The 15,971-nt window shown below is 37.3% G+C and overlaps 1 protein-coding gene across 2 annotated transcripts in view; it reads right to left on the bottom strand.

Moving 5' to 3' along the window:
* Positions 1 to 15,971, bottom strand: part of A1CF (APOBEC1 complementation factor) — a 95,098-nt gene that overhangs the window by 16,083 nt on the left and 63,044 nt on the right. The window contains exons 6-9 of one of the 2 annotated variants that reach the window (XM_074297070.1): positions 8,608 to 8,772; positions 4,411 to 4,508; positions 2,865 to 3,138; positions 127 to 335 (exon numbers count right to left, since the gene is read on the bottom strand). In XM_074297070.1, the coding sequence (XP_074153171.1) occupies positions 127 to 335; positions 2,865 to 3,138; positions 4,411 to 4,508; positions 8,608 to 8,772 (746 nt within the window). The remainder of the gene's footprint in view (positions 1 to 126; positions 336 to 2,864; positions 3,139 to 4,410; positions 4,509 to 8,607; positions 8,773 to 15,971) is intronic. The other variant, XM_074297071.1, reaches the window with a different exon arrangement.

Below are 15,971 nucleotides of genomic sequence, written 5' to 3'. Positions count from 1 at the left end.
GTTGTAGTTTCCATATGCCTTTATTCCTTATTTAGTTTGATTGTCTATGAATTTAGTTATTAATTATATTGATTAAGCATTTAGAGAAAACAAGATTTGGTGCTTCTTCCATTTCCTACTACCCACCTGAGGAGCGAGTTTAATCCCTTGAGGCTTTAAGGTAACTGGATTCATGGGAGTGAGCTCCATCCCGGGCAAAATGTCGTAGAGTTTGTCTTCTCCCCTCTTCTCTCCTTTGACCTGATAGCCATGCCCCCGGCCCGGGTAGGCCAAATATCCACGACCGCCCAGTCCTCTAACTCCCGCAGCCCCTACAGGGACATTCATGTAAATTTCTAGGAATGTAAGAAGGTATTAGACTGAATCAAACCACCAGAAAATCACCCTGATTCTTACTGTAATGGAAAAGTTAGCCCCCATCACATTGATTATGCCCTTGAAGATAAGTCATGATGTGGGATTCTAATGGAATGAAACTCAATGGAAAGCATAATTCACAGGGGAAAAATGAGTGAGTGACCTTTGAAGGACAAGAGGATCATGGAGATTGGCCTTTAGTATCTATGGCAAATTGGATCTCCAAGCTAGAAGTGACATTTTCAATTCTGGCTGATAATTTAACTCAGCACTTGGAGAGATTTAGCCAGAGAAGCAAGATGGTGGAATGCTTTATTAAAGCACCCCGAAGCCAAATCACTACCCCACTTATAATAATCTATCTTGCTTTTGGACTCTCCTTTATCAGCAAAACCAAATGGGATATTGGACTAGAAAACAAACAGCTATTTCAATTAAGTTTCTCACATTTGCTTCTTTGTTTTGCTAATGTGAGGTTCAACTTTTCATTGAGTTCATGCACAGATTATTTTTGATTTTCACTGTACTATTTTGTGTGTGTTTGTGCGCCACATTGCCGATTCGATTTGCCATCGCTGGCATAAAGGGATAGAAAAAACCAATTGTGTCAATTACTCTTTCTTCAATCAGTATCATTAGTTCCTGAATACATAGATTCTCCCCCCTTGCTTACAGCACAGAACATTCCCACTTTCTTCCTCTTCCCGCATGCACACATTACAAATGGTTAGTTTTAAAGCTACGGATTTTTGATTCTTCATTGACATGCTTCCCCCCAGAAAAGTGTAGAGGGCTTCTTCTGGAGACAAAGGAGGTTGTTAAGCAAAGGCTGTATGACCACATCAGTCACACTGGAAAGGAGGTTAGGGGGAGGATAGTCGGACTCTGAGGTCCTTTTCCATTCTGAGACTCTGACTCTTTGCAATGTTTGATTCAAGATACAATTAATATCTTGAATTAGTATCTTAGTAGTCGCCCTCCCTGCTCAAATGATCCAAGACCTGGAAATCTGCAGATGTGTGCTTTTTTTTTCCTCCATCTTCATTAGATGTTTTATAACAGGAAATAGAAATTATCTAGCAGCCAGACTGATTGTTTCCTTTTCTGATTGAAATTTAATTCCTCATGCTCTAATATCACTCAGAAACAAGTTAATTTCCTTACTCACATCCTCACGAGAATATGCAAACTGTATTTCTAAATGGACGGAAGATGAGAGCATCCCGCTATATTAGGTGTTATCAGATTAATAACAATATGCTGTTCGGAGACAAAGATGGTACTTTAACCCACCATCCACAGAAAGTGTATTCTGAATTGTTTCTCCATTAGTTGTGAGTGGATGATACTGAGCTATTCATGTTCAAATTCAGTCTCTTTGGGTCATAGGATGCAGAGCAGGGAAGGATCTGTAACCATAGCACTTAGCACAGTGCCTCACATATATTAGGCACTTAATAAATGTTTATTGAATTGAAGAAGATGGATTCTAGTCCTATCTTCTTATTTTTATAGAGGAAAAAATTAGGGCCAAGAGAGAGGAAGTGGCTTAAGCAAGGTCTCATGGGTAAAAAAAAATAGCAAAGTTCTCTATACTTCATGGCATGTATTTATTACTCCATCTCTCCCTTTAGCTACATACAAAGATGCTCTTAATCATAACCTTGATCTTGCCATCACTCTCAAGTAGAATACCTGTAATTTTCCACTTACATGATGGGGAACCCTGAAATTCCCTTTTCTGTTCATAATCTATTGTCATTCCACCTTCTCCTCTGCCCTACAACCCTATTCTTGGTCCTCATTGGGAATTCCAATTCTTTAACCTCTGCTCTTTCCCAGGCCTCACTCCTGAAGCAGCTCTACTCTCTTCCTGTTTCCATCTTGATACTTTAATGACTCAGTCCAACTCTACAATGTCCTTTTTAATTAGTATTTTGCCCATTTCCCTATCATTTATCTTGCTCCCGCCAAACCTCAACTTCAGATGATTCCTAACTCCCTTGGCAGAGGAAGTGCCCCATACCAGTGAGTTTCTATCTCGATTTAGAAACTCATAAAAACTGCCTATTAGCCTGGTGATGGGGGTTAGGAGGAAAGAAGTGAATTGCAATCTGCATCTCTGGATGGTGTATCTACACTGATGAAATCACAGAAGCTTGATGCTTTTAATAATAATGACAATTACTGTTGGGATTAAGATCCAAACTGGGATTTGAGCTTTATACCATGCTGTAACCAAATGATTCAGCTCAGAACAAGTAATTTATCCATATTTAATTGATTTTCTACATCTCTAAATCTCTAGTGAAAATGTAAAAACTTTTCCCAATTGTAATGTGACTAAAGAAAAAATTCCTTGCTTAATAGAGTGTACAATTGTGATTTTCACTGAATAATTTCCACTCTCTGTAGCTGTAACATTCCCCCCCCCCCAATAATCCATCTAAGGCTATTGCAAAACAAATCATTTGAAATCTTTAACATTTCTAACTGGCAGCTGTTACCTCTAATAGAAGGCGGCCGGAGGATGGTTCTATTGCTCAGGTGTCCCTTGGCCACTGGAAAGTGGAGGTTTGGAATGGCTGCGTAGGCTTGTGGGGCGTAGAAGACAGGTGCTCCCAGATACGCTGTGGCTGGCTCATAAACATGTCCCAGTGGGTAAGGGTGTTCCCCTTGCAGGACGGTACCCCGGCCTCCTGTGCCTCGAGTATATCTCACGTAGCTGTCTTTATCTACTGGCTTGGCCAATGTCACTTCAATAGGAGAACCATCCAATACCTTTTATAATAAAAAAAGGAAAAACAAAGTGAGGCACAAGAAAGTCTACTCTGTTCAAGTAATGTCTGTCCCACCTGTTGTTTGTTCTCACTTTCTAGGTTTAACATACTTTGTGTCCCATGACCTTACATAGTCACTAAGTCAAGAGCAGAGGGAAAATGGTGGGAACAACAATATGGTGGCTTGAAGGGATGGCAAAGAATATGTGTAACTCCAATAAAAGGCCAAACAGGTTGAGTAAGAAAAAAACAAGCCTCCTCCCCCATACCCCTTATGTCTTGCTTCCTGATCTGTAGCCCATTCTATGGGCTGAAAATCAGTTCCTTGAGCTCATACAACTCTACACCCCATAATTCTGATTCTGTCATCTCAATATTTTGAATACAATGTTGACATCTGAACAAATCCTGTGCCAACCCAGCTTATTGACTTACAAATGCTCCCGTCTTTATATGGAGTCAACACAAATCCCCTCGAGGATCTCTACCTCTTTATCTGAGACATGTGAGAATAATAGGTAACATAGTCTCCTGGGTGGGATAGAAACTTCTCTCTCAAAGAAGCCTTACTTCTTTTCTCCCTTTCTTAGTTCATGTCCCTATTTTCATGCAACTCTTAAAGGACATGGGCCAGTCTGACAATGGTATGCACGCCAGCCCCAAAAGCAGTGCAGAATTAGCTTAAAGTTTGGCTTTTTCCCTAAGCCGGATTTGGATGGAGAATCAGAAGCTCCCATGCTAGGTGCAGGATGAGCGGGGTTTTTGTCCTCTCAGGCCCACTGCCAAAGCAAGGTAGGTGTAACTCCATGATCAATAGATTGTTGACATGGGACCAAAATATAATGAAAGTATTCCCAGAAGCAGTATATGGAAATCATGTTAATTACTTCATATTTGCCTCTTGAATGTAGAAATGATAAGAAGGACAAAGGCAAAAAGCCAAAAGATAGTGAAGTACAGTGGAAAATGTGCTAGTTTGGAAATCAAAGACCCTGGTTCAAATCCTGATTGTTGCTTACTAGCTGGGTGATGTTGGATAAGGAATTTAATCCCTACAGATCTCAGCTTCTTTATCCATCAAAAGAGGTACCCGGATTAGACATCTTTGAAGGTCTCCCCCAATTCTAATTCTACATATGAAACCTTGACATTATAGGGCCAACTAAGCATCCACGTCAAACTCCTACATTGGATTTTGGTCATTTCATGGGCAGGTGTCTCTTTTCCCTCCCTATGTTTGGGAGCCGCTCGTTGGCTCACATGGCTGCATTACCTTCCCATTTAAAGCCTTCATGGCATTTACTGCATCTTCACGGTTATTGAAGTGCACAAAAGCGTAATCTCGAATTTTCTTCACTCTCTCCACAGAACCTAGAGAGAAATGGGGGAAATAAGACTATTATAGGCTGACTTCACAAGGAACTTCTTGGGCAACTTGAATAGCAGAACCATATTCTCTTTTTATGTCATTTTAGAATGTTTTTTAAAAAATTTCTTATGTTAACAAACACTAAATCAAATGGCATTTTGATACACACTATATTCCTGTAGGAAAGGATTGCATTGAAACTGCAAATCCCTACTATATAGACCTTTTATGTGACAATAAATAAAACATGGTAATTTCAAAGCGATCTTGTTGTCTACATTTCCTTCTGACCTTCTTTCTGTTTTCTTTCCTATTTGAAAAGGAGCAAGGGGAGCATACCCTGCCCTGTTCTTCTCTGCCCTCTATTTAAAATGAAGACAAAAACTAAAGTATTGATAGTGTGTCTATATTAAATATGCATATATGACATTATATGTAGTATTGTTATATAGACTATTAATATATAATATACATATACATGTATATGTATTTGTGTTTTTCTAGATATCTACTTACCTATTTATCTACCTACTATTGATAACTGAATATTGAAAGGTTCTTCAGAGGTATGTTAGTGATGGTTGGTATAACAAATGCAAGGACCTCCAGGTCCAGTTTCTTTCTACAATGAAATAATATCATACATAGATATGTATATATTTATCTACTTATTTATTTATTTAGATATTTATAGATATCTATAACTACCTAAATAGATATATAGATATAGATATTTATATATGATGCAGCCATTGTGGGAATTTATTTTACTTAGCTATCAATATTTTTGGAAGATTTTAAATATATCAAATTAATATATGTTTATAATCATCACATGGATATATCCATGCAATGCACATCTATTTACATACATTATACATATTCTCATGTTTTTGTCATGCTATGACTTGAATTCCTCATATCTTTGTAAGAAAATGAGGAGAATGCATTTATAATTCAAGCTCTAGAAATGAAGCTGGTTATTTTATTGCTAAGCATTCTTCAGTCTTCCAAAGTTTTTCTCTACTCATTATTGTTGTGTAGTTGTTCTCATGGCTTTGCTTTTCACTTTACTATGTCTCAGTTTTTTTTTTTTCAGATTTTCTATCCCTTTCATCTCTGATGAAATATTAATATTCCATTATACTCAAATACCATATACTGATTTCCCTCTACATGAGTCCTTTTTCTTCTTTGATCTTTTTTGGATATCTATCTATCTATCTATATATATATATATATATGTATATATATATATGTATATATTCGTGTGCGTGTGTATATGTATCTACATACATATAGATACACATATATACATATATAGTTGTGTGACTTTGTAGGCAGAATTCCAAATTTCTTTCCAGAATTGCTGGACCAATTTATAGCTCTGTCAACTATTGATTCGTTAATGTGCTTATCCCATCTCCAACCATTTGTTGTTGTTTTTTTTAAATCAATCTGATGAATATGAGGTAGAAAGCCAGAGTTACTTTAATTCATATTTCTCTAATTGTTAATAATTTGGAGCACTTTTCATATACATATATTTTATTTCTTCCTTCCTTTGAAAAACATATGTTTATATATATATATATTTTTTTTTTTTTTAAACTGGAGAATGGCTTTTATTCTTAAAAGTTTGAATCAGTTCCCTATACATTTTGCATATCAGATATTATTCAGAAATTTATTGCAAAGATTTTCCCATAGTTATCTATTTCTTTTCTAATTTTAATATTTAATTTTTGTTTATATAAAAACTTTATAATCAGGAGTCTATTTTATGTTGTATGATCTAGTGTATCCTTTGGTTATAAACTCTTTCCCCCGCTCTTCTGTTCAGAAGGGTATTTTTCTCCTTGTTCCTCTAATTTGTTTATAGCATGACCTTTTATGTCTAAGTTATAGATTTCTTTGGAGCTCATCTTGGTCTGTATTATGACATACTTTCTGTACTTAGTTTTTGCCAGAAAGATTTCCACTTTTCCAGGCGGTTCTTGTCCGATAGTGAGTCCTTATTCTGATTGCTGGGGTCTTTGGCCAAATCCTTCTTTTTATAGATAAGGAATTGAAGTCTAGGGAAATTCTTCAATTACCTAAGATTTCACAGGTAACATGGCAGCAGAGCTGGGGTTTCAAATGGGACCATTTCCCTCCGATTCTATCCTTCTTTCAATTTCCTTATGCTGCCTCCTTTTTTGGCTTCTAACTACCTTTTTAGGAAAACTATGGTTGAAAAAAAACCAAACTATGGTTGAAAAAAAAACCAACTATGGTTGAAAAAACCCCAAAACACACCTATATATTCAGGTGAGAATTAGGTAAGTAAAGAAGAATCAATTTATTAAAAATGATTAGTTCCTATAATGATAACAATGTTCCCTCTAAGAGGCTTTGGCAATATTTTCAAGGTATTATTGTTAGAGAGGTATGGGGTTTTAGATGTCTGCCAGGAATTGACAATAAATAAAGTTGAAAATAAAGTTGAAAGTTTCCTTAATCTGTCCTTGCTGTCATTTCCTTTTTTGACTGTAAGAAAAGTGAAGTCCCAATAGAATAGAACTTGGCTCCTTGATAGGACCTCCTGGTGCTTTGGGATCTTTTCTTTGGAGGCCATACTTCTCCTTCCATGCAGATTTTCATTCCCTTCCATCAACTCATTACTATTTATTCTCTCCCAGAGCATGAAAAAGAATAAGTATGATGGGCATCACTAGGGAATGTATGAGTCTAGGCAACAAATTAAGGACCACACATACAATATTAGCCCAGAGCAGAAGTATAGAGAAAGGTGAATTGTTTGTTTTTGTTTTTTTATTTTTATCATTCTTGTTCCAACTAATGGGGCCTAGATTCAGCCATGGCTTACCAGGATGGGCTAGGAGGAAATGCTAATAAATGACTAGCCTTTCAATATTGTTTTTGGAATGTCCTCTTGTTCTTGTTAATGTTCTTCAAAAGTTCAGCTGTAACCATTAAACATTATAAGCATCGCTCACTCCTGGTGGGTGGTATGACAGCCAGGAATAGAGAAGGAAGATGGTTTGAGCCACAAAAGAAAAGCCAAATTCTGAGTCAATAGGATGATCCTGGAGGAGGTCTCATTCCTTGCTCTTCTCGGTGGAAAGGTGGTAGACTAGGGGGGCAGAATGTTGTAATACTGCCAGATGTGGTTGCTCTATTAGTAGCTTTTGCTTTTTTTTATTTTGTGATTATTATTATTGTTGTCACATAGGGTGATTCAGTTCTGAGCAGCCCATTCTGGTTGGGAGCAGATTATAAATTGTTAGCTTCCCACCCATGGTTCCTCTTTCTTTTTTTTCTGAGGCCTTTTACAACACAACCTAAGTATCACTGCCATATTGCTCTAATTTTTTTTGTCCATACTAAGTATCTTCCTTCAATCAGTCCTTATATGGTATGCTCTCGAGCAGTTTCACCATCTTGTTTGCCAATGCCATTTTTGAACTGTCATGAATGGTCAGGACCTGAACGTAATATTCTAGATTGGTCTACCTAGGAGGGAATGCGGGATGTTATCACCTTGCTAATTCTGCTCATTGGAACCTCTTACTGCAGCCAATATTTAGTTATAAGAGAGGACTCCACATCTCCCTGTTGACTCATTGAGATTACAGTTCCCTCTCCCATAGATCTTTCTCTGATGAATTACTCTGCACCTTAATTCCAAGACTGTACGAATTATTTCACTTTTTAATTTTCTTACTAAATATTCAACTATAGGACTATTTAAATGAAGGCAGTCCTAAGCAAAGCTTTGAAGACTTGTATTAAGGCCAAATGCATGAACTTCCCCATCCCCAAATGGAAGTTATCTTCCACAGAAGTCCCTACCTGGTTTGATATTGTCTAATTCCTTTTCAATCGTTTCTTCAGAGGTAGACAACATTAGGTTTCTCACATAAATGATTTTCACAGAAGACATTGTGTCTTTCACCTTTTAATTTGTTCACTAAATATTCAACTATAGGACTATTTAGATAAAGGTAGTCCTAACAAAGCTGTGAAGACTTGCATCAAGGCCCAATGCATGAACCTCCCACTCCCAAAATGGAAGTCATCTCCCACAGAAGTCCCTACCTGGTTTGATACTGTCGAATTCCTTTTCGATGGTTTCTTCAGAGGTAGACAGCATTAGGTTTCTCACATAAAGGATTTTCACAGAAGACATTGTGTCTTCATCAACTTCTACTTCTGGTTCTGCCCAGTCTACTGCAATGGGATGTCCCCACAATTGAATTCTCCCTGGTAAGAAGGAGCAGAAGAATGATTGAGAAAAGTAGCAATTGAGATAGCAGACTGGTCCTTGATCACACTCTAAATCAGAGTATCCTTTGCTGCCAATTATATCCTTAAATGTGCTATCCCTCCCTTTGGAAGGCAATTATTGCTTTCCCTTTTGCATTTGCGTCCTCAAGATTAGTGCAGCATTTGGAACTTAATCTCTGCTTGTTAATGCTTTTTCATTTGCTCACTCATTCATCAATTCTTTCATTTTATAATGTCACTAATTATAGGGTCAGGGATTTAGGTCTCAAGGAAAAATTAGTAATCCCAGTCCAACTCCTACATTTTACTGATGTAGAAACTGAGGTAAGGTAAAAATGAATTGTCTAACATGATATTCAGCAAATGGCAAAGCCAAGATTTGAACCCAGCTCCTTTGACTTAAGATCCAGCATGCTTTCTACTATCAAGTTGTCATACACAGGAATCCCACAAAGGTGGAATTATTAGCCATATGAAGGTCACTTTCTTTGTTTCAGTCTTCCCCTTTATAGAAGGAAGAGATCAGATCAGGTGACCTCTAAATTTCTTTCCAGCTTTAAATCAATGAATCTAGAAATCAGAGAGGAGAAAACATTTTGAGTAAAATATGGTGGTCCTTGTGCTACATTCTGCACCCAGCCCAAAAGCTGTCTGGTAGAGAAATCAGGATGATATCTATGTGAGTGTAAATGAAGTGGAAAATAGCAGTATGAAAGAACCTCCAGGATACTTTTAGTATCCTAGAACTTTTCTTTTGAAGTAAACACAATTCTTCTGAATTAAACAGGCACAGTGCTAACAAAGAAAGACAAAAGCCAATCTCTGCTCTTAAGGAACTTTCAGCCTAATGGAGGAGACAACATGCAAAGACCTATGTACAAATAAAGCATAGATAATCAACAGAGAGAAGGTCCCCGAATTAAAAACATTCAGAAAAGCCTTTTTATAGGAAATGGGTCTTTTGTCTGGAGCTCAAAGGAATCTAGGGAAGCTAGGAGGTGGAAATGAGGAGGGAGAGAATACTAAACATAGGGAATAGCCGGTGAAAATGCCTAAGGTTTAGAGATATGTTTTATATTTGAAAAATAGCAAGGAGGTCAGTGTAATGGATCACAGAATATATCAGTGGGTGGGCGATATATAAAATAGAAGAAGATTGAAAAAGTAGGCAAGTGGATTTTGAATATCGAATAAAGATTTTTTTTATTTGATTCTCAAAATAATATGTAGGCATTGAAGTCTATTGAGTGGTGTGTGTGTGTGTGTGTGTGTGTGTGTGTGTGCATGTGTGTGTGTGTGTGTGTGTGTGTGTGTGTGTGTGTGTGTGTGTTTATGAGATGGTCAGACCTACACTGTAGGATAATCACTGGGCAACTGAGTTGAGCATGGACTGAAATGAAGTGGACTTGCAGCGTGAAGATTGATCTCCTTGTAAGAGGCTGTCATCACGGTGATGAGAATCTGTACTAGAGAGAATCAAAAAAAAAGGGACACAAGGAAGAAATGTTATCAATGTAAAGTGGGAAGGTTTTGGTGATAGATTGGATCTCGGGTATAGAAACAAAAAGTTGAGGAAAACATTTAGGTTGTGAGCATAGATGACCAGGAAGATGGTGGTACATTCAATAGTACTGGGGGGATTTTGGAAGGGCAGAGGGTTTGGAAGCCAGGAGAAGATGAGTTCAGTTTTAGACATATTAGACTTAAGATGCCTACTGGATATCCAGAGATATTTAAGAGGCAGTTGGAGATGTGAAACTAGAGATGAGCAGAGAAGGTAGGGTTGGAATGAAGCACAAATCTTATATTTTCAACCTTGCTAAAAGATGAAAATGGTTCCAATAATATATTATACTCCATCAGATTCATTTTGTTGAGTTTGGAGATGATTTATCACTAAATTGATCACAGGATGGTCAGACAAAGACATCATATATAATTGTCTATAAAGTCCTAGTTCATGATCTGTGTCCTTGGGACTCTGATGTCCACTGATAATAGAAAGGATGCTCACAGTATGGGATTATGTAACAGAAGGGAGATGTCTGGGAGGGCCTTAGTGTTCTTGGCTAAAATGCTTAGCATTCATGGCTAAACATGGTCTCACATCTTCATTCAACTGTTGGATATAGGACATACTTTTATTGAAATAAAGAGAGGTAGGTCATTTGAAGGGAAAAAAAAAGATTAAGAGAACATTAGTTTCTTTTTCCCAGGCCGGTGAAGTAATGGATAGAGTGCTGGAATTAAGATGACCTGGGTTTTAAATCTGCATCTGGCAATGGCTGACTATGTGGCCCTGGGCAAGACTCGAAACTGCTCTCCAACTCTTGCCTCCTCACCCATAAAATGGAAATGATAACGGCAATATGGCAGAGTATGGTACAGGAAAGGAAAGCATGGTACTGGGATCTGACCTCCAAGTGAGGAAGACCTTAGTTCCACAGTGGTAGAAAACCTTGCCTCACCTCTTTCTCTGACCCCAATCATCTTCTTGCCAGCTACCTTGTTAGCTCTTCACAGGCCCTCAAAATTTTCATGACCTCTCCAACTATGGAACCAGAATCAAATCTAATTTATTCTGGCTTTAGGTAAAGGTATTATCAGTGTCTACCTCAGGGTCTCCTCTGATATTCCCAGTAATTTTCTAAATCAGAGTATCCCCTGTTGTCAACCATATCTTTAAATGTGTTGTTCCTCCCTTTGGGAGGGAATCATCACTTTCCTTTTGCATTTGCATCCTCAAGATTACTACAGCATTTGGAACTCTGCTTATTAATTCTTTTTCATTTACTCACTCATTCATCAATTCCTTTATTTATTCAACATTCTAAGAAACTTTCTTAGACAATAAGTTATAGTATCAGTGCTTTTCTGAATCGGTAGAGGAAGTTTCCTTACAAAAAGTTCCCAATGAAACAACAAATCTTCAAAAAAAAATTGCCCTTACCACAGTGTTGTAAAGTTTACATTAGGCAACATACATGAACCATTTGTCATTGTAAGAAGGCTAGGGACATTTCAGCTGTTACGATCATAAAACAGGATGTTTTTCACAAGCAAGAAATAAGATGTCAAAGTAAATGTAACAGATCTAGGTGTAAGTTTTGGGATTGCTCAAATAAAACACATGGAAAACTATGATATTCCTTTCAAAAACTATTTTTGTTTGTTTTGGAAAATGGCAGAATCTTTCAGGACATGGAAGGAAGGGAAAATGGACAACTTCTTTCTACAGAGAATCTTCTTTTTTCCATGTATAGTTTATCTAAAACATCTGGAAAACTGGTTATTTGTTTCTCCCTGCCTAGATCTATGATCGAGCCCCCTGAGTTGGAATTCTATATTTTCATCCAGCACACTGCTACGAGTTGGGATTTCACAATCACTGAAGGAGAAACTGTTAGAGAAATCTTGACAAGAACTTTACCATTTTCATCCATTTATTGTTTTTTCCGATATGAACTTTCCATACTCCTGTCAGATTTGTCTTAATTGATCTTCTTTTAAAATATACCAATCTGACTATAAACATTATTTTCTCTATGATTTCTTTCTGGTTTAATTTTTTTTCTCTCATTTAACATTGCTTTTGATCATTACTCTGAAAAACTATTTGTCTGACTGTATAAAGATATGTTTTGAAAGTGGTCACTGCCTCAGTTGCTAGTCATTTCCTGTCTGTTAAATTACAAACAATTTCATTTTTGTGAGGTCATTTGAATGCTTTCACATCCTGTGCCACCTGACAACTTTTTCCATTAAAGATTTCATAATACATAAGTCTAATTTATTCACATAATCTAGAAACTTTGGGACCTCTTTTGTTTCTTAATCTTAAACCATATTTTCTATCATGTTTTCTTTTAAGACACCCTTTATGTCCAGCTTGCATTGAATTCACAAAATATTACGTATTGATCTGATTTGCAGGGAATTATTGCATTCTCAATAGAATATCTCTACATTTTCATTTCTGATACAGATTCTACACCTATTCTCATGGTGATCTTTTTTTTACAGTTACTGTACCATGAAATGAACATGTAAAATACTAAAAGTTTTGTTATTTTTCTTGTTGTTGTGTAGTTGTGTCTGACTGTCCATGACCCCATTTAGGATTTTCTTAGTAGAGTTACTGAAATAGTTTGCCATTTCCCTTGCCAATTCATTTTATAGATGAGGAAACTCAGGCAAAAAGAATTAAGTGACTTGTCCCAAATAACCCAGCTAGTAAGTATCTGAGGTTGGATTTAAACTCAGATTTTATTGACTCTAGGCCTGGTACACTATCCATTGAACCACCCATCTTCCTCATTATTTTTCTTAAAAGCAGGATAAAAATTAATTCTGTCATGTTGTTTTTCTATGAATACTTTTGAGTAATCATTCCACTTAGCTGCAAGCTCCTTTTTCCTATTGTTTCATTTATCCCAAGGATGTAAATATAGATATGATTGAGTTTCTCCTTTTATTATGTGCAATGCCTATGTGAGGTATACTGGTATGGTTTTACTTTGGCCAAGTTAAAACTTTTTTAATAATCTGTTTTTCCTGGGCACCTCTGCTTAGGGGGTCACATTTATCCTCATTCTGTCAAGGTCAGAATCATTGCAAGGAGAAGTTCAGAGCTAGCATAAGTTAGCTTCAAGGTACCCATGATTTGCCAAGATGTGAGTATAACATAAGGGAAAGAGAAAGCCAAATATACCCCCAGTCATCCAAAAGGGAGCTGGAGTTTTTTTCTTCTTCCCCTCCCACCCTTCAAGTAAGAAAACAGCCCTGACCTAAGAAAAATGCATCCGGTGCCAACTTTGTACTTTGTAGCCACAGAGTTCCATTTCTAGCTGTATCAGCACCCTGGCCAGGGACAGTGACAAACCTGAGAGGGGGGAGCTGAGTCAGCATCCTGGCAAACAATGTTTCTAGACAGCCATCAGTTTTGCCACAGGAACATTATGGAAAAGGGAGGAGGATGCAATATAGTGGAGGGCTTAAAGGAGTCTTAAAAATGTTTGTCTTCAAGTATTAAAGGAGGGAAGAGAGATTTGACTGACTTTGTTTGGCTCCAGAGCAGAAGTAGGAACAATGGGTAGAAATCACAGAGAGTTTAGGCTTGAGGTCAAAGAAAGAAAAATAGTTGACATCAAGAAATATCTAAATGTGGAGTGGGATCCCTCAAGGAGTAGGTGGAGATGTTCAGGAAAAGCTTCAAGAATATGTTCTAGAGAAAATTCTTATTCAGGGTGAGTTGGACAAGATGGATCCCATGGTTGCCTCCCACATTGGGATTCTATGATTCTATCTTAATTGCTGGTGCTATTATGAAGCCTTAGGTTGATACAGAGTACTTCAGACCCAGGTCAGCCTTTTTGGTTGGGATAGCTTGGGGCTGCACTTTACAGGTTCCCAGATTTCCTTGCTCTGGCTATGTCTCTCTTGTCTTTAGTGGGATGTTCATTCGTAACTCAGAGTCATGTGTTAATTTGTCTCCATCTTGTGTGGTGTATGGAAAGTGGTCAGAGCAGCAGGACTTTATGTGCTTTGCCTCTCCTGGATGACTACATGTGCCGTGACTGTGTTTGGTCCTTTTCCACTCATCTCCAGGAGCTTCTCAGATCATGTCTGTGATTCCAAAGACTTCCTGAGGCAGTCCTAGTCACCCTGAAAATATCTGGTCATTGCAAGGGTGGCGTGAGAACTCAGACAAAGTGCTCTGACCCTGTCACTGGATTGCAGAGGCCTCGATCTTCTCTGTTTCTTAACCAGGCATGAAACAGAATTTCTAGTGTTAAGACTATTCCCAAGTTTCAGTGGAAATGAAACTCTGAGAGCATAATGACTGCCATTATTTTGGGTTTACAAAATGCTATAATTTTATATTTCTTGCAACAATTTTGTAATGTGGGTGTTACTGATATCCTATTTTATAGATAATAAAACTGAGGCTAGAACAACTGTGACTTGCCCAGGGTCACACAGGTAGTAAATATTTGAGCAGAATTCAAATTCAGATTCTCCTGATTCCAAATCCAGTGCTCTATCTACCATATTATATTTGAAGCCCCAGTTGTGGTTAGTTATTTCTGATTAGTTTAATCTATTCTCCATGAAACCTGACAGGAAGAATTCATTTTGTCCTCCTTTCTTGAACTCAGTGATGGAGTGGACTTTGACTCTTGCAACTTGGTCTGACTGAGACTGCAGCTTGCCTAAATCCTTCACAGAAAGTACTTCTGGGTAAACTTGGAGACAGGGAGACCTGAGTTCAAATGCCATTGTCTGATATTTCTTGGTTATGTGTTCTTGGGAAAGATCCTTTAGCTCTCTGAGCCCAAGCATCCTCCTCTGAGAACAGATGCCTGTTGGGTAACGTTGCTGTGGGGCAATGCCTGGTAGTCTCTGCTTCAAAAAGTCATTGTGAGATTCATATTGAAAAAGTTTTGTTAACCTTAAAGTAGTTTTTGATTTCAACTCTGGTCACTGTCATCATCATCTTCATTTCATTTTTGAGGTAAGCTCTTCAGAGCTTCAGGGGAGGCTTTTTTTTTTTTTTAACATGAAAGCCACATTCTGGCTTTGTTTTGGACAGGTGAAAGGTGGGAAGAACCCCAATGGGCTTAATGATCTCCCTGAAAAATATTGTATGTATGTGTGTATGTGTATATATATATATATGTATATATATGTGTGTGTGTGTGTATATATATATATATATATATATATATATATATATATACATACATACATACACACACACACACACCACACACACACACACACACACACACACACACACACGTATATATATCAGTTGTTCTTGACATTTTGAATGGAACTAAAATTCAAGCTCTGACTCTTTCTCTTATTATACGTGTGACTGAGCCAGGTACTTTCAGTTCCAGTTACTTCAACTATAATAAGAGGAAATTGCCCTAGATAATTTTAAACATCCATTCCTACTTTATATTGACATTTCTATTGCCCAAGGATGACATACTTTATATAAATAGAGATGCTTTCCATGAAGATATTAAATCCCCTGACATTTTAACTATATTTGGGTCTATTTTATATCATTTTAGTACATAAGCAAACCATGAATATCAAACAGATTCAAAAGTCATGGTAATTAATAAATGTTGTAATTTAGGCAACTAATTCAATGATTATAA

This window comes from Sminthopsis crassicaudata, chromosome 2, assembly GCF_048593235.1.
Source record: "Sminthopsis crassicaudata isolate SCR6 chromosome 2, ASM4859323v1, whole genome shotgun sequence".
Lineage (NCBI taxonomy): Eukaryota > Metazoa > Chordata > Mammalia > Dasyuromorphia > Dasyuridae > Sminthopsis > Sminthopsis crassicaudata.
The sequence above is the reverse complement of the archived record's forward strand: the minus strand, read 5'-3'. Positions and strand labels throughout refer to the sequence as shown.